The 20659-nt window shown below is 40.6% G+C and overlaps 4 protein-coding genes across 5 annotated transcripts; 3 read left to right on the top strand and 1 right to left on the bottom strand.

The window, feature by feature from the left end:
* Window positions 1-23: 23 nt before the first annotated feature.
* On the top strand, window positions 24-7990 carry LOC129794648 (ankyrin repeat and KH domain-containing protein mask). 2 transcript variants are annotated; one of them, XM_055835448.1, is made up of 12 exons: window positions 24-212; window positions 738-980; window positions 1050-1281; window positions 1413-1775; window positions 2642-3467; window positions 3552-3675; window positions 3863-5078; window positions 5212-5620; window positions 5692-5866; window positions 5928-6151; window positions 6460-7553; window positions 7736-7990. In XM_055835448.1, exons 2-12 carry the CDS (start codon window positions 930-932, stop codon window positions 7810-7812), a joined length of 4791 nt encoding a protein of 1596 aa, XP_055691423.1. In that variant the 5' UTR covers window positions 24-212; window positions 738-929; the 3' UTR covers window positions 7813-7990. The 2 variants fall into 2 exon arrangements, with proteins under 2 accessions (XP_055691423.1, XP_055691424.1); XM_055835449.1 differs by having other exon boundaries at window positions 38-212; window positions 741-980.
* Window positions 7991-10457: 2467 nt separating this feature from the next.
* LOC129794657 (serine-threonine kinase receptor-associated protein) lies at window positions 10458-13518 on the bottom strand. Its single transcript, XM_055835460.1, has 5 exons — window positions 13404-13518; window positions 12297-12587; window positions 12099-12223; window positions 11766-12015; window positions 10458-10737 (listed from the first exon to the last, which is right to left on the bottom strand). The coding sequence occupies exons 1-5, from the start codon at window positions 13516-13518 to the stop codon at window positions 10532-10534; spliced, it is 987 nt and encodes a 328-aa protein (XP_055691435.1). The 3' UTR covers window positions 10458-10531.
* Window positions 13519-13756: 238 nt separating this feature from the next.
* LOC129794650 (cap-specific mRNA (nucleoside-2'-O-)-methyltransferase 2) lies at window positions 13757-16131 on the top strand. Its single transcript, XM_055835453.1, has 3 exons — window positions 13757-14591; window positions 14655-15292; window positions 15360-16131. Exons 1-3 carry the CDS (start codon window positions 13947-13949, stop codon window positions 16072-16074), a joined length of 1998 nt encoding a protein of 665 aa, XP_055691428.1. The 5' UTR covers window positions 13757-13946; the 3' UTR covers window positions 16075-16131.
* A 2360-nt stretch (window positions 16132-18491) lies between these two features.
* On the top strand, window positions 18492-20602 carry LOC129794653 (ubiquitin carboxyl-terminal hydrolase nonstop). The gene is made up of 4 exons (XM_055835456.1): window positions 18492-18755; window positions 18818-19502; window positions 19611-20241; window positions 20354-20602. The coding sequence occupies exons 1-4, from the start codon at window positions 18636-18638 to the stop codon at window positions 20403-20405; spliced, it is 1488 nt and encodes a 495-aa protein (XP_055691431.1). The 5' UTR covers window positions 18492-18635; the 3' UTR covers window positions 20406-20602.
* The last annotated feature ends 57 nt before the right edge of the window (window positions 20603-20659 follow it).

Raw genomic sequence — 20659 nt, 5'->3', positions numbered from 1 at the left:
GTGTGTACCCCGAAGAATGTTTCTTGGCGTGAAATGAAAATGTTTCTTGGTGCAACAAAAACCAAGCTTCCCTCTGAGTTTTCCCAAAATTTTGTGTGTTTATTCGGATAAAATAGTGCAAAAGACCAATAAATAGTTGTGAAAAAGTTGAAATAATGAATATTTCTTGTGATTTATGGTAAAAGAAAGCCCAGCGAATCCATGTAAATGTGGTAAGTTTGCATTTGAAAACATATTTTGACAAGACGGAGCCTCCTTTGCCATTAAAAAATTTCCATTTTTGTTTCGGTGCAAAAGTTCATTATAAAAACAATTCCTCTCTATTTTCCCCACTATTCGGTGGAATTTTTCTATGCTAATTGTGTAGTTTGGGATCTCCACGAGGGATTGGGAGTGTTTTTGTGGGTGCCCCATGGGGGTGAATGTGGAGAAAAAGGTGTGAGAAAAAAGTTTGTGCGGGCCCGCAAAAAGGGAGTTGAATTCGCCTCCTGTGTCTCTTGTGTCAATTTGTCAGACATCTTTTCTCACAACACAAACGGACGGGGGTTGTGATTAACCACTCGTGGCTTTCTTACTCCTTTTTCCCCATTACCACCCATCAGCCCCATTGTCGCCCTGCGAAGAAGGCGGGCTCCGTGCACCCCCAGATGGGGGCTTAAAGAAAAAAAAAACAAATCAAAATTCTTTTCTCTCTATGTATGTGTTATGTACATGTATGCCCTACCCGGCGGCCGTAGTAGCAAGATGGTCAAATCGCTCGGATGTGAATTAAGTGGTGGACGAAATTCACTTGGACTTGTTGTTGTTGTTGGCCCAGCAAACAATCCGGCATCTCCTTCCACACAAGCTCTATTTGCCACCCCATCCAAATTACCACGAGCGCGTACATTTGGGCGGTTTGTACAACACGATCGAACAGATCTTTCTGTATGGAGTCAATAAATCGTGATGAGAACAATGCTTGCCGCCATCAATCAAAGGTAACTTCATTCAATTCTTTAAAATTGAATTAAATGTTAAATGTTTAATTAATGTTTTGTTTTGTGCAGAAATCATTGCAGGTGGCTTCCAACAATGTTGTAACCTGGGATGCAAAGAAACGTTTCAGCAGCAGCAGCAGTAGCAGTAGCAGCAGCAAATCATTGAGCAATAAAGGGGACAGCAAGGAGAAGAGTGGGGTGTTTGGGAAGGTGCACAAGGACGCATCAAAATCAAATTTAATTGCTACAGAATCAAAAGAAACTAATTTCGAGTACGACGACCACGAATGGGATATTAGAGGTACCTAAATCCAATTTCATTTTCATTTTGTTTTCCTTTATCTCGGGTTGTGCGTCTGCCGTCGACTTACAAATTCTCAATTCCTCCACAAATAACAAAAATAATCCAATTTTCTTTGAATTTTATTGTAGGTATTGGTGACTTGATCACCGATCTCGATGCAGACATTGAGAAATCCTCATTTGTAAACACCCATCATACGTCCCATGAGAATAAAGACACATCATCAACGGAGAAGACTGAGACTATAGTCGGGGAAAAAGCGCAAAATTTACAACAAACATCCCAAATTGTCACAATGTCATCAACGTCCAGTGGATCTGGAAATAATAAGGCTATGAAATTGTCTGTTGACCATCAGGCGACACTCGAAAAAGGTCTCAAGATGAAGATAAAGAGGACAAAGCCAGGCACTAAGACGTCTGAAGCGAAACACGTAATTGTTAAATCGGAACAAAATGGTTTCCCATCGGAGAGAGATGACAGCAATATAGGTAATTTTCTCATAGCCCTACTCTCGTGGCTAACGAGTGGCGGAAGGGTGTGAGCTAAGTGTTCTAGGTGGTATGGGGAATTGAGCAGGAGTATTTCGATCAATTTTCTAGAAAAAAAAATGGCGGACATTGAGCAGCAGCAGCCTAGACCTTGCCAAATTTTAGCAGGAGCAGCATTGACTAGTCGTAGCTTGGGTCTCAAAGACAATGGCCCTCTTGCATCAAATACAGAGAACAAAAGTAACACCTAGATGACTTTCCAATCTGTACACAAATCCAGTTTCACAAAGATAACCCTATGTGGTCTTTGTTGATGCTGTAATAGGGTGAATGGAAACATTTACCTACCCTTTGGCGATCAATTAAGATCAATGAGGAAAGAAATTACCACGAGGTGTCATTCGACTTGGGCAATATCGATCTTTTTAATAAATATCAGATAATGATGATTAAGAACTGAGGAGGACGCTTCCACAATATACCTTACAGGTCGCAGTGGGATGAAAGCGACTATACGCATTCACCTGAAATAAAATCTGAATATGTCAGTCTCTCTGTATCTAAGTTTCGTCAGGTCAGGAGCGCATGTTAATGGCCGTCCAAAGTGTTTAGTTTAGTCTCTATGTTTTCTAATTGTATTAGTTTTGTACTTGGTCTATATCGGTCAAAAATGAACTCTGAAGTTCGCTAGACCTACCATGGGTTTTGGGAGGGGGATATAAAAAGGAGCGCTTGTGGGACACTCAGTTAGTCATATCTAGCCGCTCGTGCGAATTTTGGCAGCCAATCTTAAATAATGGAGAAAATTGACGCAAAAAAAAGAGATTTTATTAATTTTTTGCAAAAATGTATTTGTGCAATTTTAGTTGACAACAAAAAACAAGGATCTGGACATTTGGTACAACAGCTACCAACAACAGCACCAGCACCGGTGATTGCATCGAAGCGCAATAGTTCTCATCGGCGAGATAAAGTTAAGGATAAGGCAGCTCAGCGGGAGCTCCATGAGCAGCAGCAGCAGCAGCAGCAACAACAACAGAACACAGATAGTGGGGGTTGTGGATGTTCTCACGATGGGGATGACTATTCATGTGGGAATTTGGCGTGTCCACGCAATAAGACAGCCACCGATACGGCCAAGATGCTAAATATCCAAGCTGATGTGACAATGACATCAGCAGATGCCCCAACTGGAGGAACTACCGCTGGTGGTGGTGGGAATACAGGCGAGGGTAAACACTTTGGTATGGATAAAATAGCCAGCAATCATGCAGCTGGTGGATCAGCCAAGAAGGAGGCACAACAATCAATCATTCCGATGAAGACAGACACTGTTGATGGTGATGGAAAGCTCCACACAGCCAGTGGTGGTGGTGGTGGGAATATCTTGTCGCTCCATGCATCCTCATCAGCTGGTGCCCAGGAGCACGATGACACACTCAAATCGCCACCGCTGAAAAAGTTAAAATGTGATCAGAAGGTTCTACATGACATGTCCGTTGGTACGTCCGTTGGTACAATCACTGAACCCGATTGTCTGGGACCATGTGAGCCGGGTACGTCGGTGACATTGGAGGGGATTGTGTGGCATGAAACGGAGGGTGGTGTACTCGTTGTGAATGTTACATGGCGCGGGAAGACCTACGTTGGTACCCTCTTGGACTGCACACAACATGATTGGGCACCACCAAGGTAAATTTCCTTTTTCTTTTCTTCTTTATTTTTAACAGCAAATCAATAGATTTGTAAAAATGTTTTATTTATCTCGTTTTGTAGATTCTGCGATTCACCCATTGAGGATCTTGATATGCGGACACCAAAAGCAAGGGCAAAACGCGGAAGAAGTGCCGCAAATACATCGCACAATGATCTGAGTAATTTCACCGAGACTCGCAGTTCCGTAAGTTTTCTTCCTTTTTTTTTAAACCCTTTTTAAACCTTTTTCAAGTAATTTTAAGACACCAAAAAAAGACAAAATTCTCAATTAAAATATCCCTTAAATCATGGCTATGTTTAAACTTCATCCATCCTATTGTTGTTCATCTAACCTATTTTTGGATGTTTTTTTTATTGATACATTTTCTTAGGTACATAGCAAATTACGCAACTGTGGTGCAAAAGGTCGCGGTGGACAGCGTCTCTCTACAACAACATCCACAAATTCCTCCCCCGTATCCACAGTTTCCACTGCATCAGCATCAATTTCCTCCACAACAACCTCATCAACATCATGCGGTGTTGGTGGATCAGGTGCTGGTGGTGGTGGTGGTAGTGCTGTGACACAGCCCATGTCACCGGTTTCACGGCATGATAAACGTAAATCGCGCGATGAGGTGGAACCCACGTCAGCGGTGTCTTCCGGTACGGCGGCAACAGGGTCAGCAGCAGGAAGTGGTGGTGGTGCACCAAATGCTGAGCAAACACAGAACATTATAAACCCAATAACGGGGCTAAATGTGCAGATTGTAACGAAGAAATGCACCATAACACGATGCCCTGTGTCACCGGTGCTGCTGGAGTGCCCGGAACAGGATTGCAATAAGAAATATAAGAATCCCATTGGATTGAAATATCATCAGAGTCATGCACATGGAGGGGGATTTGTTTCCATGGATGAAGAATCCCCGCCAACACCGGAATCCCCACAGACAGTAACGACTGATGGTGTTGCGGCTGCAGGGCAAAATGCTGCTGATATGAAGAAAGCACTGAATGGCTCAACGGAACCATCAGTTCTAGCGGGTGCGGAGGATGATGAGGTGGCTGAGAAGGCTGCACCAACATCGGCAACTCCGCAGAATACAAAGAGGAATGAAGTTGAGATGCTGAATCCACTTCAGCATGGATTTACTACGCAACAACAAACTCATGTTGGGGCTACGTTCCCCATTAAACCGGGTGGAGTAGCAGCAGCAGCAGCAGCAGGGAGTCAACAACTTGGGGATGTTGTAAAGAATGAAACGGATTTACATTTTCCACAATCAGGAAAAATATTTGCAGATGAAGAAAAGGATGGGCAAGAGAAGCCACAACGTGTTTTACTTTGCCCACCAAAGGGAGGAGTTGCAGCATCAGAGGTTCAGGGTATTGTTTCAGCTGTTGCGGATGATGCAGCAGATGCCACATACCTGGGGAAAGGGAATGCCGGTGACTATGGGAGGCAGAAGAAAAATCGTAAATCACCAACAATTGCGGAGAATGCCAATGAGAATGCTACAATTAATCGTCCGGATGATGTAAAGAGTCCAGCATACAGTGATATCTCTGATGATTCCACACCAGTGATAGATTCCGAGAATTCCGGTGAGTAAAATATGTAATTTTGTAGTTCTAACCTCAAAAATATTTTTTTCAATTCAAACACATTTAGCCTTGGAATTTTGTTTTTCCTGAAGGAATTTTTTTTTCTTAATTTTGCTTTTGTTTTTCTTTAAAGAAAAACTCCGACTTGTAAAGGGATTAGATGAGCGCCAGCCAGCTGTGGAAGTATCAACGAATTCCATAAATATTGGAAATTTCGGCATGTACCCATTCTACAGTCAATCATCCTTTATGATGTCACCGGAACATTTGCGTGCACAAGCAGCGGCGGGTAAAGTACCACCAATACCTGCAACAGCTGGTGCTCCACGAGGGGTTGTTGCTGGTACAGCGGATTATGGGGCAACAAAGGCTTCCAAGGAGTCACAACCACCACCAGTGGATCTCATGAATAAATCTCAGGCCGTTGATCCTGCAAGTGGTGGTGGTGGGAATTCCGGGCCACCTCCATCACAGATGTCCCTCAAGGATTTCCCAAGCAATGCGCAACAAGCAAAAGTTCTCTCTCATTTCTATCCTTACAAGTAAGTTTTTGTTTTGACTTCTTTTCTTTTAAATTGTTTTTTAATGCATTTATTTTGTTATTTATTTAAAGCTTCATGTCGAGTGGATATGCGTATGATCTTGAATCCAGCTACGGTGCTGTTGGGCTAATATCATCAACGGATGAGAGTAAGGATACGAGCAATAGATCAGCAACACCAACAAGTGGAAAGGATGATAATAATCCCTACAAACAGGCATCATCAAGTCCAAATGATCCAATAAAGGTGAGTTTAATTCATTGCTTAATTTAATTTAAGAAAAGAAATTGATAATAAAAATTTGCAGACAACACCATCGAAGGTCTCGATAAAAGTGGAATCGCACACTGGGGGTAAAGAATTGACTGATTCACACATGTCCTGCTACACGAAGGAGTCTTCCCCGCATATTCCCAATCATTTCCCTTCCGCGGCTGCTGTTGCAGCAGCAGCTGCATACCAAAGCCAAAGGCCACATGGCGTTCCAACGTCTGTCCATCAGCTGGCAGCAAGAGATGAAGATCTCAAAAGGTATGAAAAAACAAATGTTTTCCTTTTTTTTAAAGTTGTAAACATACGACAAAATAAGATTTAAAAAAAAAATAGGAAAATACATTAGTGGGAAAGAGAGGGAATGAAAAAAAAAATGTCAGGATCCTGGTTTTTGTACAAAAATGTCACATAAAAATATACCTACATATCTCAAGTTCTATAGGACCTACAGAAATTTCTTGACTAGTTTTGGAAAAGTCTTTAAATAAGCTTTAAATTGACATATACCAACTACATAATTTCTATATAGCACCACTAATTTTTTTTCTTAAATAATTTTCCATTAGATTCTACGTTTATTCGGACAGTAGACGCTTAAATCCCTCTGCCGTGGGTGGGAGTGGTATAAAAGAAGAACCCCCGTATGGGCATCCAATGTCTGCTGGGCCTGGGGGGGGATCAATTTCAAGTGGTCAACCACAGCAAGGAGGTGCATCACAGCCCCCAGGTGTGCAACAGGTGCCACCAGTTAGTGCCCATGGGAGTGGTGGACCACCAAATGGACAATCACAGAGTCAGGGGTCAAAGGGTGGTGGTCCATCTGCCCCATCGGGTGCTTCGTCATCCACTGCTGTGAGTGAGCGGTCAAAGATGCAACAACACGGCGGTGGGGATGTGAAGACAGAAGATGGGGGTGGTGGTGGTGGTGGTAAGCAAATAAAGCAAGAAGGGCAAAAGCCAACAATGGAAACTCAAGGTCCTCCACCACCACCAACGTCACAATACTACTTGCCATACATAAATCCGTCACCATTCCCCTTTGACACGGCACATCCAATGTACAGGAATATGCTTGTCCCAGCTGCCCCGTATAACCATCCATCGACATACCATCACATCCAAATGGCCGCTGCAGCGCGCTACCACTCACCCGAGGATCTCTCGCGGACATCCAACCCAAAAGCATTGGATATGCTGCAGCATCAGGCAACGCAGTACTACAATTCCCACAAGATACACGAATTGAGTGAGAGGGCACTCAAGAGCCCAACAAGTGGTACAGCAGCAGCCACACAGGGGCAAAGTGGTGGCCCTGGTGGTCCTGGGGGTTCAAGTGGTGCTGGGGGTGGTGCAGGAGGAAGTGCAAGTGGTGCGAAGATTTGTGTCTCTAGTCCAAATTCGAGTTTAGTGCAGCAGCAGCAGCAACAGCAGCAACAGGCAACAACGTCAGTTGCATCAGCAATTGTTGGTGGTCCGGGTGGTGCTGCGGCAAATGCCGGTGGTCAGGGCGGTGTTGGAGGAAGTGCAAATGTCGTTGGGGGTCCAAAGGGGGATGACAAGAGTGGTACAGGAAGGAGTCCACCGCCTCAGAGGCACGTACATACGCACCATCATACACACGTAGGACTCGGCTATCCCATGTATCCGGCTCCGTATGGAGGTAATGTTTCCAGATGATCCAGAGGTTTTCCTCTGTAGACCAAAAAGTGTTGAAAGAAAAAAAATAATTTGCAGACAAGTGAATGACAAAAAAAAGTTTTGTTTAAAACAAAGTTAAAGCTCTCCCCGAAAAACAAAAGTTCAGCAAGTGCGTCATCTCTCTTGAACTTCTTTTCCCCACAGCTGCCGTGATTGCCAGTCAACAAGCAGCTGCTGTTGCGGTCATTAATCCATTCCCACCATCTGGTCCCGGCAAGTAAAAAACAAACAAAAAATGATCGACAGGAGGGAGAGGGTGTGAGAGAGAGAGGTGTGAAAGAAGCGGAGAGAGAGAGAGTGACATGGACACTTGTTAATTCTGCTCCAAAGGGTCAGAAGAAGAAAAAAAAAAACTAAAAACAAAATAAAAGGACTGTAGGTGAAAAACAAAAGAAAAAATCAAGTATAATATACTCTTAAAAAAATATTTACTATTAAAAATAATATATAAATAATATTATGTATAGTCAATCACGCTTACTTCTAAACTAAAAAAAAGCTTCTCAATTGATTTGGGGAGCTTTTATTCTCCTTTATTCATCCATTATGCGATGAATGGGCGACGGGGAGAAGAAGAGTTCTACTGAGGGGCTAACTAAGCGGGAATGGCTGTATGTTATATACATATATATATACTATATATATAAACAACAGAAAGTACATATAACTGAAAGAAAAATTGCGCTTTTTTGGGAAGAAAAAAAAAGAAGATTTTAGTAAAAGAAGAATAAAGATTGAATGGAAGGAAAAGTGAAAAAAAAATACAATTTACATACTAAATGATAGTGTTTGTACATAATATTCTTAGTTTCTAGATGAGATGATTTATTTAATTGTAGATTGTGTATTAAAAAAAAAGGAAGAAGATTTAAAGAATAATAAAATTTAAACAATTTTTAGAAATAACGAAAAAAACAAGAAATTTGCAATTCTCATGATGAATTGACTCAAAATCTCACGACATTTGACATTAAAAGAAAAAAATGCTAAATTTGAATTTAATAAAAAATTAATTGAATGCACCTTCAATGGAAAAAAAAGAGAGAGAAAGAAAAATCTAAAAAAAAATAAAGTTTAGAAATTTAAATAGACAGTGGTGGACATAAAAAGGTACAACAGTTAATATAAAAAAATTATTAATTTAATCCATCCAAACGAGAGGTCATAGAATGGCTGTTTCTGGATTGTTAACACTTGGAGGATGAAAAAACCCTAACCTCAAAAAATTGATCTTAAATTTTCTCTCAGAAAGAATACGTTTTTTCTATTTTTTGCCGTTAAAAAACGGTCTTTTCTTTTTTTTTTTTTTAAAGAAAAAAATATACATATAATTTTAATTTTTTTATTTAATTTAAAATTTCATCCCATCCCTCCCCCCTCCAAATACTGAATTTCCACCTCCTGCTCCTCCGGCTCATCCCTTTCCGGCTCGTCCTGCCCCAGTTTCCTCTTACGATATTGTGCCTTTTAGTATGTTTTATCTTTGGCGGCTCTGAGAGTCGCCATTACAATTTTCTTGTCCACGTTGGCTTGTCCTGCAAAAAAATTAAAAAATAATTGTACAGTGTGTTTTTTGTGCAATACTGTGCACAACATTGTGTATTTTCGTGCAGTGTTTTTTGCACCTGGTGTACTTTAAAAGTGGGCACGATGCTCTTTAATCCCCAACTGCAAAAGAACAATTGTTGTGCAGTGTAAATCAGCAGTAGATTGTCAGAATGTTCGAAAGAAACACTGCTAAAATTTTTAACGATTTTTTCCCCACGGATTTTCCCGAGAATTTTCCTCACACCAATTGAAAAACAATCAATTTCAACAAACACAATTTGCCAAGAGGCGTAATAAAAAAACAATACAAGAAAAATAGAAGGAAAAAATTGTATTGCAATGACGCCGTTTTTTCTTTAAGAGAAAAGTAAGATCAAAATTTTGAGGTTAGAAACCTCGATCTTCCAAGAATTAAATGCTGGATGTATTTTTTTTAAATTTTTATTTGTAAACATGTCGTCTCGGGGCAATTTTAAAGGAATTTTCACATTACAAAATTAATAAAAAACAATTATGAGAAAAGATTTTTTCTCGATTAACTTTGTGGTTCAATTTGCATGTCCATCACTGTACTATAGTAGCTTATTAGTAGAGAAGATCAAAGAAAAAAACAAAATAATAACAAAAAAATGTACTCGAATTAAATGATGTGGTTTTCCCGAGATCTTGACAAAAAAAATTACTTCTTCACACCCAAAAAATGATCTCTTTTTTTTTTAATTTAATTTGTACCCACAAAATTACACGAATGAAGGAGGAGAAAGATTTTTTTCTTTTTGTAGAAGGGGTGCATTTATCGAGAGAGAGAGAGAAAAAACTTCCCATTTATTGCAGAAAAAAAGCGAAAAGAAAAAGAATAAAAAATATATTTGTAAATAGTATTAATTTTCTGTTGTGATCATCAAAAAAATTTATTATAAATATACATAATAATAAATATATATATAAAGAGAGGAAGAAAATTTACATCTAAATATTTCTTATTTATAAAGAAAAAAAAGTAAAGTAAAGTAGTAGAAAGAGGAGAAAAATTCAAAAGATGAAGAAAAAAAAAGAATAATTAATTACACAAGAAAAGTAACAATTATATTGCTGATGATTAAATTAGGGTTAAAGAGTAATGTGGTGGGGAGAATGGATAGAGAAGAAGAGAAGAAAAAAAAAGTATAGAATTTCATTTTAGAAAAGAAAAAGAAAAAAAAACGGTAGGCAAGTAATTATTAAGAAGTAATAATTAAAAAAAAAGTAATAAAAATATTAATTATGATGATTAATATTTTGATGTTGTAGAAAAGATGCGACAAATCCCCTGTCAGCGTTTTTTTTCATTTAAATTCTTTCATTTTTTATTTGCATTTTATTCCTTTCTATCTTCTGCAAATTCTTTTTTTTTTACGATGCCGACACCTCACGATTAGCCGAATTGAAAACAGATGCAACAATCTCCGTGGGTTCTGTGCACTTCCACAAGCCGTATGTTTTACCGACTGTAGTCTGCCACAGGCGCAGTGTACCATCCTCGGAGCCACTGGCAAAGAGCTCTCCGTCCGGACTGAATTTAACTGCGTGCACCGGACCAAAATGTCCTTTGAACGAATCTGCAAAAGATAAATTAAAAACAATATTAATATTTATAAATTCTCGTGAATTTGCATTCCTATAGGTACGTATTTTCTTCGGCAGTGGCGTAGCTATTGAGAGTAGGGGGTGTTTTTTATTGCATTCAAATTAGCAGATTTTGACAATTATATTTGCAATTCTAACAATTTCAAAATTTTAAAGTCAATTGTAATATTTGACATTTCTTTTTTTTACAGTTTGAAAATTTCTTTACAAGCATTTGACATAATATTCGAATGTTTGACGTTCTTTTTTCTAACGCTTGACATTTCAGATTGAAGTGAAAAATTTCCCTTGAAAGTTGTCTTGTGACGTTTCGTTAAAAGAAATATTTAACAATCATCTTTATTCTTTCGACCTGACTCCCTGAATTCTAAGTAAATAATTAATAAATAACTTTTAGCAAAACGTCAAATTATCAATAAATGTCAAAAACTACTGTCAACAGTTGGATAAATAACATCAGTTATCAGTTACGTTACGTTAAATAATTAAGCTAAAAAATTGAAGAAAACAAAAAACAATTTATGTCAGGGCGCTATGAAAAAACGGGGGGGGGGGCGTTGGGGGTGGAACCAAATTTCATCCCGATCGGCACAGCCATTTTCGAGAAATTCGCTTATCACAAACAAACAAAAACACTTTCTTTGGTAGATTAATACCTATTCCACTAATAAAATTCGCTGTTTTATTTTTTTTAACGTCCCCTTAAGTTAAAACTCGCGGTTACATTAGGTTTTTTTTGTAGTAGAGATAAGTTAAAATTGAGTCACCATAAGGTAAAGGTTGAGTCTAAATAAGGGAATTGAGTCAACATTAGTCTTTTTCTGCGTCACAATAAGGTAAATTTGCGTCAAAATTAGTTTTAACTTAAATGCGACAATATAAACATTAAGTTGGCCCAAAATGGGGATCAAGGCTCTTTTGTTATCTTTCTTTCTCTCAGGTCTTTATCTAATACACCTAAATTAAAAATATTTTAAATGAAAATTTATAGAATACGCACCAATTTCATTTCCGGTGACATAATCGTATTTGTAGAGTTTAAAATCATCTCCGCCACAAACGACAAAATGCTTATCCGGATGAAGACTGGCTGATGCAAGTGGTGAAGGAGTAACAATCTCCTTCACCTTATTTAGTGTTTCATTCTCAAGGAAAGTAATTGTATTGCCACTGGTTAGTGTTACGATGCTCCTATCGCATGATAGCTCAAGACTTTGGGGATTCGATGCAAAATCAATCCTCTGGACTTCCTATTTTGGGTAAAAACGAAAAAAAAATTTAGTTTTTCTTTTCTCTCTCTATTTGTGTTATGAAGAGGAATATGTTTACTTACCTTTCCAGAGAGTCGATCCCAGAGTCGGAGGGATTTATCATCAGCACAGCTGAGGATACATTTGTCATTGCGACAGAAGATGGCTTTCTTTATTCCTGCTGTATGTCCGGCAAATTTTTCCGATTCTATCACGGAGAAATTAATTTCTATTATAAAATCTGTTGTGGAATTGATGGATGAGCAGCAATCTATACTCACCGGCTGTTGGATTTGCAAGATTGAATACTTGAATGAGTTTTTCATTGCTTCCAGTTACGAGATGCTCGCAATTACTATCAAATGCCACGGATTTCACAATGTGCTTATGCATAAAGCTATGAATGAGCTCCCCCGTGATGGCATTCCACACCTTCCCGGAGAAATCAGCAGCTCCAGATGCCGCCAGGGTGGCTTGCCCATTCAATGTTACACCCCACACAGCACCCTTGTGACCTTCGAAGGTACCAACCCAATCTCCAGTGTCGCCCTGACGTAGCATTGGGTTTCCATCTGCAACAGACGGGAGAAGGCATTGAATAAAAACGAAATTTATGATGACTTTGTTGTGTAAATTCGCTTGTACGTGATCGTCACTACAATTATGTCCCTTGAATTGCTGTATTAGCGCTCATATGAAGGTTTAATGCGTCATAATAATTAATTCTGTATCAATTATTATCTCCACCACAGAAGGTTCTAAACATTTTATAAAGAGTTTAAGAAGATTTCCCGTTGAACAGTATCCTGCCTAAATTCTAGAAGCTTTCTCGATAATTTTGAGAATTTTTTGCATAAGTGTGTCACTCGGATGGTAATGTTTTGGATGCTGGGTGAGACATACACAAGTTCCTGACCTTCCGGCGTAGACTTTTTGTTCCGGTTCACCTTCAATTTTCAACCTTCCACTCAATCATTTCCGTCTCGTGTGTGCGTTTCTCCACAATGTGCCGTGATCACGAGACGACGACTTTTTTTTGCATTTAAAGGACATTCCTTTTTTGCACACATTCTCTTCTGAAATCTCTAAAGAATTTTATCACATTTTTTTCCAGCCCATCTTACAGAGAATTTAATCGTAAAATTTATTTAATTTTTAAATCAACATATCTTTGGCCTTCATTGTTTTTATTTTGTTTGTAAATAATTCAAGGTTATGTCTATTATTTTTTTTATCGTGCAATTTAGCTGTGTAATTGCAGGTGGAGGAAAATTGCACAAAGTATTGCGGGGGATCCGGAACAACAGGAAGTACACTCCCCCACACAACAGAGACTAAGCAAGGATGTGGGAAGGATTTGTAGAAAAAAAAATCAACACAAAACTTACCTTTGCATGCTGAAATTAAGAAGTAGCCACAATCCGTTACATCGCTAAAATCCAAATTAACCACAGGTCTTGTGTGTCCACTGAGGGTGATAGAGATCTGCCGGATGTTGCTCATTGTTGTTGTCAATGCACCTAAACACTACGAGGAAATTGTTCTAGCCAAGTGAAAAGAGGGAAACTGAAATTTTGTGAATTTTTTTGCACGAGAGAAGAAGGAGAAACAGCAAAGACAACATACAAACAATCACTGAGTGAATGTTGGCATTTACACCCCCATAAACAGTTCTCCTATATTATTTTAGACATTTCCATGGACATGCCAATGGATAATCCCAATGTGATTTTTATGCAACGGACATACCCAATGAAAGTCCAAGGGGATATCATTGGACATTCCTAGTCTAATCCTCGGAATTGCAGATGGGGCAATTCCTCATTCACACGACGATTTTTCTTACATTCGAGTTTCTTTGTTAAAATCGCCCAAACTTTTTTTTAAATTTTAGCATAAAACATAAATTCCTCGACGATCTTTTCGGGATAATGCTGCATTCACATCCAGAACCCTTCCTCAATGATTCCTTGGAAAGATTGTTCTGTAAAAAGTATCTATTCGCCCGGCAGGCACATTGGAAGCTCCCAGAAGTCGATGTTTTGTTTACCCAGAAGAATTTCCAAGATAATCACCTTCAGGAGACCAAACAGCGACTCAACAGTGTGAAGAGCAAGCTCAATGATGTTGAGCTGGAGGTATGGAGTACGCACACATTCAATCAGAGCCCATCACCGGAGATTGTATATAGAATTCGGCATGGATTCAACGTTGAGTTTGTCACACAAGCATGGACAAAGTTCTACGAGTGCTTGGGATCCTTCTGCCTTATCCCTGATGTGGAGGAGACGCAGCAGCCTCTGAATACGGTGCATCTGTGTGAAGCTCCAGGTGCTTTTGTTGTTGCACTCAATCATTTCCTCAAGACACACCGGAAGGGGATAAAGGAGTGGTCGTGGTGTGCATCAACACTCAATGTTTACTACGAAGGTAATGCATTTGGGAAAATGATTTCCGATGATCGTTTTATACACACCACGCTGGATAATTGGGAGTTTGGAGCTGATAAAACTGGTGATATTACCTGCAGAGAGAATGTTGATCAACTTGTGGAGAGATGCTCAAACATGGGACAAGTTAGTATAGACTTATTTCTTTGCCTTTGAAAATGTTTCTATTAATCTTCTTATTCCCACAAGATCCACTTGGTGACTGCTGATGGATCTGTTAATTGCACAGATGCTCCAGATTGTCAAGAGGAGCTTGTTTCGCATCTTCATCTCGCTGAAACAGTTGCAGCATTGCGAATTTTGGCTCTTGGCGGATGTTTTGTTCTCAAAATGTTCACCTTCTTTGAATCATCCAGCATCTGTCTGATCTACCTGCTCACGTGCATCTTTAAATCCGTAACGGTGTTTAAGCCAGTAACTTCCAAGGGTGGCAATTCGGAGGTTTACGTTATCTGTGAATACCTCGAAAATCGTCTCAATGAGGATTTTCTCGAAAAAATGTTCAAAAACATTTCCAATAGGAATGCAGCATTCTTCCCAGCCGTGCAGCTTCCACGGGATTTCCTTCAGCAACTCTATGCGTGTACAGGGATGTTTTCCAAGTGGCAAATTGATGTTATTGAGGGGAATATTGCATCATTCGACAGGGATAACATTGATAAAATGTCTGAGGATTTGGTAAACTTTAAGCAGGCGGCATTTTTTGAATTCTGCAAACGGTACAAATTGGAGAATCTCCCGGAAAAGGCTCGAATCACAAAACCAAATGTAGTTCCAAGCTATATGCGGAGCTCCCCGCGCATAACTGAAGGATCATACACAGAGAGGTAAGAAACTTTGAATTCTTTTTTTGTTTCAAAAAAAAAAAAATGTTAATTTCTCTCCTTCAAACAGAGTCATTCATAAAACTTCCAATCAGATTAAGGAGAATCATCGTAAAGGATATATACGGTATAATGCATTAATCTCATGTTCAGGACATTCACACCTGTGGACAAGTAGTTCGGATCACCTCTGTCCAATGTACGGAAAGCCTTTTAAGAAGATTTCCTGCAGTGTTTTCATCCTGTCCGGCTTGCTTTATCACTTTCTTGAGTGTCAGCGTGATTGCATGGTGGCTGCTGATGATGATGCTTCCATGCCCAATTGTCGAATAATGCGTCGTGATGAAAATTCGATTGTGATAGAAATGAAAGCATTTTGCCACGTAGTGGACCATCCTCAGTACTTTCGGGACGTTGTAGCTGCATTGCAGGAAGTGCTAAAGACCAGAGAAATTCAAAAGATCTTCCTCAGCAACTTTTGCCCATTGAGTCAAATGACTGCGGGTTTATTGTTTCTCCTCTCCAAGCAGTGGCAATCGCGAATTTATGTAAATTGCATTCAAGGAGTGATTACCATTGATGTCAGCAAACAAGAATTATTTGATGCCTACAGAGATATTCTGGATAGCATTGTGGAGCTGCTTAGCAAGGAGGATTTGCAGAAAGAGATTCTTCTATCTCTCATTGATATTCGGGATGTTTATAAAAATCCTCATTTTCATAAAATCATCCGATGCTACAATAATCATTTAATCATGAGAATGTTCCATGATCTTATTTCATGAGGCGATGTAATGATAAGGTATAAAAGATTCGCATGAAAATAATTCAATTCAATTTAACTTATTCATTTTAATGGGTTTATTTTATACCCTTCTGCATCCATCGCCATCTTGGCGTTGTTACCAACCTCCAGGAGCAAACGATGGAAAGATTCAGGTGTGGATACAACAAGAGTTACTATTGTAGGCATTGAGACCGAAGGCCAAAAATATTATCCCGTGCCATGGTCCGTTATGTGTGTAATCTCTCTCGGAGAGGGCTGTGATGGTTGATAAGCGTTGCCCTAGCGGTGCTTATCATGCGTTGGTCATTCTCTCATGAGCAATGAAGCCGAGAGGACCAGTTACGCTGAAAGAGGGTTGGCTATCACAGTCACTCTCAGTTAATAAAAAAAATCGGCGCCTACAAATTCAGAAGTGGGATACAACCAAAATTGTATCCATAGAAGTGAGTATAAAAAAAATCCAAGTGCGTAGCTGTGAAAAAGTGAAAAAAAATGCAAAGTCGTCGTGGCGGCATGTGGAAAAAAGAAAGTGCGCCACATGGATGGCACTTGGAGGACGTCAAGGAGGTGCTGCTGGGAGTCCCTAACGGAACATGAAATGGGACTGGAAGGCGCAGGAGGATTAATCAGCGTATCGGTGGTGTTAAAGTGCTCCATGATCTTGGAGGAGCAGGAAAAAAAAAGGAAAAAACACGTTCGAACATGTCGAGACATGTTCGAAGAATGCGTGTCAGTGGCTTGGGCATAGTGTGGGCAGAAAAAGGAGGAACAACGTGCTCATGGATGTCCCAAATGGGGGTCTTGAGGGTGATCGTCAACAGTTTCCAGCTGAAGTGTATCGTGCAGTGGCTTGTGATGTCGCGTGCAGCGACAAATGCACCCACCAATTGGAGCGGTTTTTAGTGCCAAGGAGGAGCACATCAGGGGACTAAAAACTTTGCCCATAGATCGGACGTCACGGGAAAAAATCTCACACCAAAAGTGAGAAAATTGAGAAGAAAAAGCTGCGCAAGAAGGCAGAAAGGCAGCGAAGTGGCTCGAGGAAGTGGAGGAGAAAATTCAAGGGGATTCAGTGGATGAGAAGGAGGCACGAAAAGCCTTCGATGGATCCCATGATCTCCGGTAATTGCATGTTGAGCATGATGCCAGAGAATTCACCGAAGGGAAATCAATGATCCTCACGCTAAAGGATCAAGACGTGTTCAATGAGCACGGGGATGCTCTCGTGAAGGTCAATCTCACGGACACAGAGAAAGTGCCTACATGAGAGTCAGGAGTTTCCCGCTGCAGATCGGGAGGGCCGAAGGCAGTGGCAGGATGATGGAATGGTCGGCGATTCCATCTTGGGCATCTTGGGCGGCATGCTAATCTCAGGAGGAGAGGATCAGCATGGAACTGGACGAGTGGGAAATAAAACTCGGTGAGTTTGTTCCATGTTTTTAATTATTTCTGTAGGTTAATGGCCACATTAATTGAGGAAATGGCCAAAGAAGAACGGAAATAATTGAAGAGTAGCTATAATGCATTAGTGTGGACCCTAATGCAATCTGCTAGTGTGGACCCTAGTGGATGTTGGCCAATACATTAGTGTGGACCCTAATGTGATCTGCTAGTGTGGACCCTAGTGGATAATGGCCAAAGCATTGGTGAGAGTCCAATGCAATCTACTAGTGTGGACCCTAGTAGATGGTGGAGTAATTGGTCAGTACATTGGTCGGAGATCCAATGTGAACTACTAGTGTGGACCCTAGTAGATTATAAGGTTGACCAATACATTAGTGTGGACCCTAATGTGATATGCTAGTGAGGACCCTAGTATGCGAAGGAACGTAAAGAAATTAGTGAGGACCCTAATTTGAATTACCCTACATGCCACCCTACATAGACCTAAGGCGTTGCCAAGGGACGGCAACAGTGTCAGGGCTGGCCGAATTGTAGGCATTGAGACCGAAGGCCAAAAATATTATCCCGTGCCATGGTCCGTTATGTGTGTAATCTCTCTCGGAGAGGGCTGTGATGGTTGATAAGCGTTGCCCTAGCGGTGCTTATCATGCGTTGGTCATTCTCTCATGAGCAATGAAGCCGAGAGGACCAGTTACGCTGAAAGAGGGTTGGCTATCACAGTCACTCTCATGTACATTAAAAAAAAAATTACTACACTATGACATTAAGAGTTTCTTCGCTAGAGGGAGGCAATTGCAATAATAATAACATTGCGAAAGAGGTTTATTATTTTTTTTTAATTCTATTTTATTAATATCTATGAGCTTTTAAATTAGTAGGCCAATAGCAATAATGTGTGATAAAAAAAAATATTTTCAAAAATTCTCGTGAATATTCGTAATGTCCCAAAGGTTGCCTCATTTTGTCACGGGATGCCACAAACACTGTGCATCGTAAGAGCTTCCTAGGATAAATCCAGAAGCATGCGGGGTTGGGTGAATTGTTGTTCTTGAGAGAAGAAAAACCCCCCTGAGGAAAAATCACGAAATTTGCAATAAAATCTCACGAAGGAGCCCCATTTGTTCCACGTGGTGTGCAGCAGGAAGTGTGGGAAGGATGAATGAGGGTGGATGCCAGCATTTAGTGGCGTATTTCAAGGAATACAACCGCGACTCGTATCGCTTTGTCAATGCCTTCTTCAGCGCGTGTGTGTCTAAGGAGGCTCGCCGGAGGAAGGTATAATGAACTCCCTTGACCCCATCCGTTGGAAGAAAATTTATTCTTTTTGGCTGTTTCAGGCTCTGTCGTGCCTGTGCTACGTGTGTGGTGGCTCTGGACCACAGCTCTATGCATGCCTCCACTGTATCTACTTTGCCTGCCGTGGGCCCCATTTTCAGGAGCACATGTCCATGTCTAAGCACTACATTGCCCTCGAATTGAGCTACAGCATGATCTACTGCCACCACTGCAGGGACTTCATCTATGACCGTGAATGCCAGGAGATTGCACGGCAGCACCTCATGCGGGAGGCACGTTCACTCAATAAGAGTATCTCCTGGCGCCCGTGGATGCCCTCGAAGGTTGAGGTGGAGCTACTGCGGAATCACCCAAAGCGCCGTCTTGTCACACCACTGAGTAGCATTGGGTTGCGTGGATTGCTGAATCTCGGCAAGACGTGCTTCATGAATTGCATCGTTCAGGCGCTCATCCACACACCCCTGCTGCGGGATTACTTCCTCTCGGAGAAGCACGAATGCAGTATTGAGTCGAGTATGAAGTGTCTCGTGTGCGAAGTGTCGCGCCTCTTCCAGGAATTCTACTCTGGTGCTCGTGCACCCCTCTCCCTCCACCGACTACTTCATCTCATCTGGACGCATGCGCACCACCTTGCCGGCTACGAGCAGCAGGATGCACATGAGTTCCTCATGGCTACGCTCAATATTATCCATAGACACTGCAAGAATTCTGTGGATTGTGATAAAGGTGTGTGTGTGTGTGTCCGGAAGTTCCCGGAAGAGCTTCATTTCGACGTGCCCGAAGATTATGAACCATATTCCCTCAACGTTTGTTTTATTTATATTCTTTTTTTAGGCGTAGTGCACGTAGCCCCACGAAAGGGTGCCGCAGCGTCATCCGAAATGGATGGACAGATGCGATGTAATTGCATAATAGATCAAATATTTACGGGTAGACTGCAGAGTGATGTTGTGTGTCAACTGTGTAAGGGTGTCTCAACGACAATTGATCCCTTTTGGGATATTTCATTGGATTTGGGTGAGACGCATCAGGGTTGTGGGCCACCACGTTCACTCGTTGATTGCCTCGAGCGCTTCACACGGGCCGAACATTTGGGGCCAAGTGCCAAAATTGAGTGTTCCTCATGCAAAAGCTACCAGGAATCCACAAAGCAATTCTCAATGCGCACCCTACCCATTGTGGCGAGCTTCCATCTCAAACGCTTCGAGCATTCGGATCTCATTGATAAGAAAATCTCCACGTTCATTTCATTCCCGGCCGAACTCGATATGACACCCTTCATGTCTCACAAGACTGACGGACTCACGGACTTCCGGTACTCCCTGTATGCTGTGATTAACCACACCGGAACAATGGAAACTGGCCACTATATTGCCTATGTGCGCCATCAGAAGGATTTTTGGGTTAAATGCGATGATCACATCATCACAACTGCTACGCTTAAGCAAGTTCTCGATAGTGAAGGGTGAGTGATTCTCCATCTAAAATTATTCTTTAATACTTATTCTATTTTCAATTGATTTATTTGTTGTTTTTTCATCATCAAATTGGGATAAAAATCTTTCTTTTTCTTGCAGGTACTTGCTGTTCTATCACAAGAAAATTCTTGAATACGAAGGAAAAGTTTAGAATTCTATCAAAATATTATATATTACTTAGCTCTGGGAAAAAAAAAACTGTGGCTCTGCATCATGGGTCTTATTGCAAGAAGTCCATGGGAATAAGAACATTATTTTCCTGTATTCTAAATTAGCGAGATTAGCGCATAAATAATTATTTTAATTTTTTTTACGTATAAAATAAATTAATCGCAGATGTAAAGAAAAGATCGTTGCAACGTATTTTTCTTTTTTGAACTCAAAACTTCCAAATGAATGTTTTTT

The sequence above is a fragment of the Lutzomyia longipalpis genome, chromosome 4, assembly GCF_024334085.1.
Source record: "Lutzomyia longipalpis isolate SR_M1_2022 chromosome 4, ASM2433408v1".
Lineage (NCBI taxonomy): Eukaryota > Metazoa > Arthropoda > Insecta > Diptera > Psychodidae > Lutzomyia > Lutzomyia longipalpis.
The sequence above is the reverse complement of the archived record's forward strand: the minus strand, read 5'-3'. Positions and strand labels throughout refer to the sequence as shown.

Coding starts and splice junctions, on each gene's coding strand:
- LOC129794648 (XM_055835448.1), top strand. CDS start 930: ATGGAGTCAATAAATCGTGATGAGAACAATGCTTGCCGCCATCAATCA. Junction 1,282..1,412: donor CCACGAATGGGATATTAGAG/GTACCTAAATCC, acceptor ATTTTATTGTAG/GTATTGGTGACTTGATCACC. Junction 6,152..6,459: donor AGAGATGAAGATCTCAAAAG/GTATGAAAAAAC, acceptor ATTTTCCATTAG/ATTCTACGTTTATTCGGACA.
- LOC129794653 (XM_055835456.1), top strand. CDS start 18,636: ATGAATGAGGGTGGATGCCAGCATTTAGTGGCGTATTTCAAGGAATAC. Junction 18,756..18,817: donor AGGAGGCTCGCCGGAGGAAG/GTATAATGAACT, acceptor TGGCTGTTTCAG/GCTCTGTCGTGCCTGTGCTA. Junction 20,242..20,353: donor CAAGTTCTCGATAGTGAAGG/GTGAGTGATTCT, acceptor TTTTTCTTGCAG/GTACTTGCTGTTCTATCACA.
- LOC129794657 (XM_055835460.1), bottom strand. CDS start 13,518: ATGAGCAACATCCGGCAGATCTCTATCACCCTCAGTGGACACACAAGA. Junction 12,016..12,098: donor GGGATCGACTCTCTGGAAAG/GTAAGTAAACAT, acceptor TACCCAAAATAG/GAAGTCCAGAGGATTGATTT. Junction 10,738..11,765: donor TGTCACCGGAAATGAAATTG/GTGCGTATTCTA, acceptor TATCTTTTGCAG/ATTCGTTCAAAGGACATTTT.
- LOC129794650 (XM_055835453.1), top strand. CDS start 13,947: ATGCTGCATTCACATCCAGAACCCTTCCTCAATGATTCCTTGGAAAGA. Junction 14,592..14,654: donor GATGCTCAAACATGGGACAA/GTTAGTATAGAC, acceptor TATTCCCACAAG/ATCCACTTGGTGACTGCTGA. Junction 15,293..15,359: donor GAAGGATCATACACAGAGAG/GTAAGAAACTTT, acceptor TCCTTCAAACAG/AGTCATTCATAAAACTTCCA.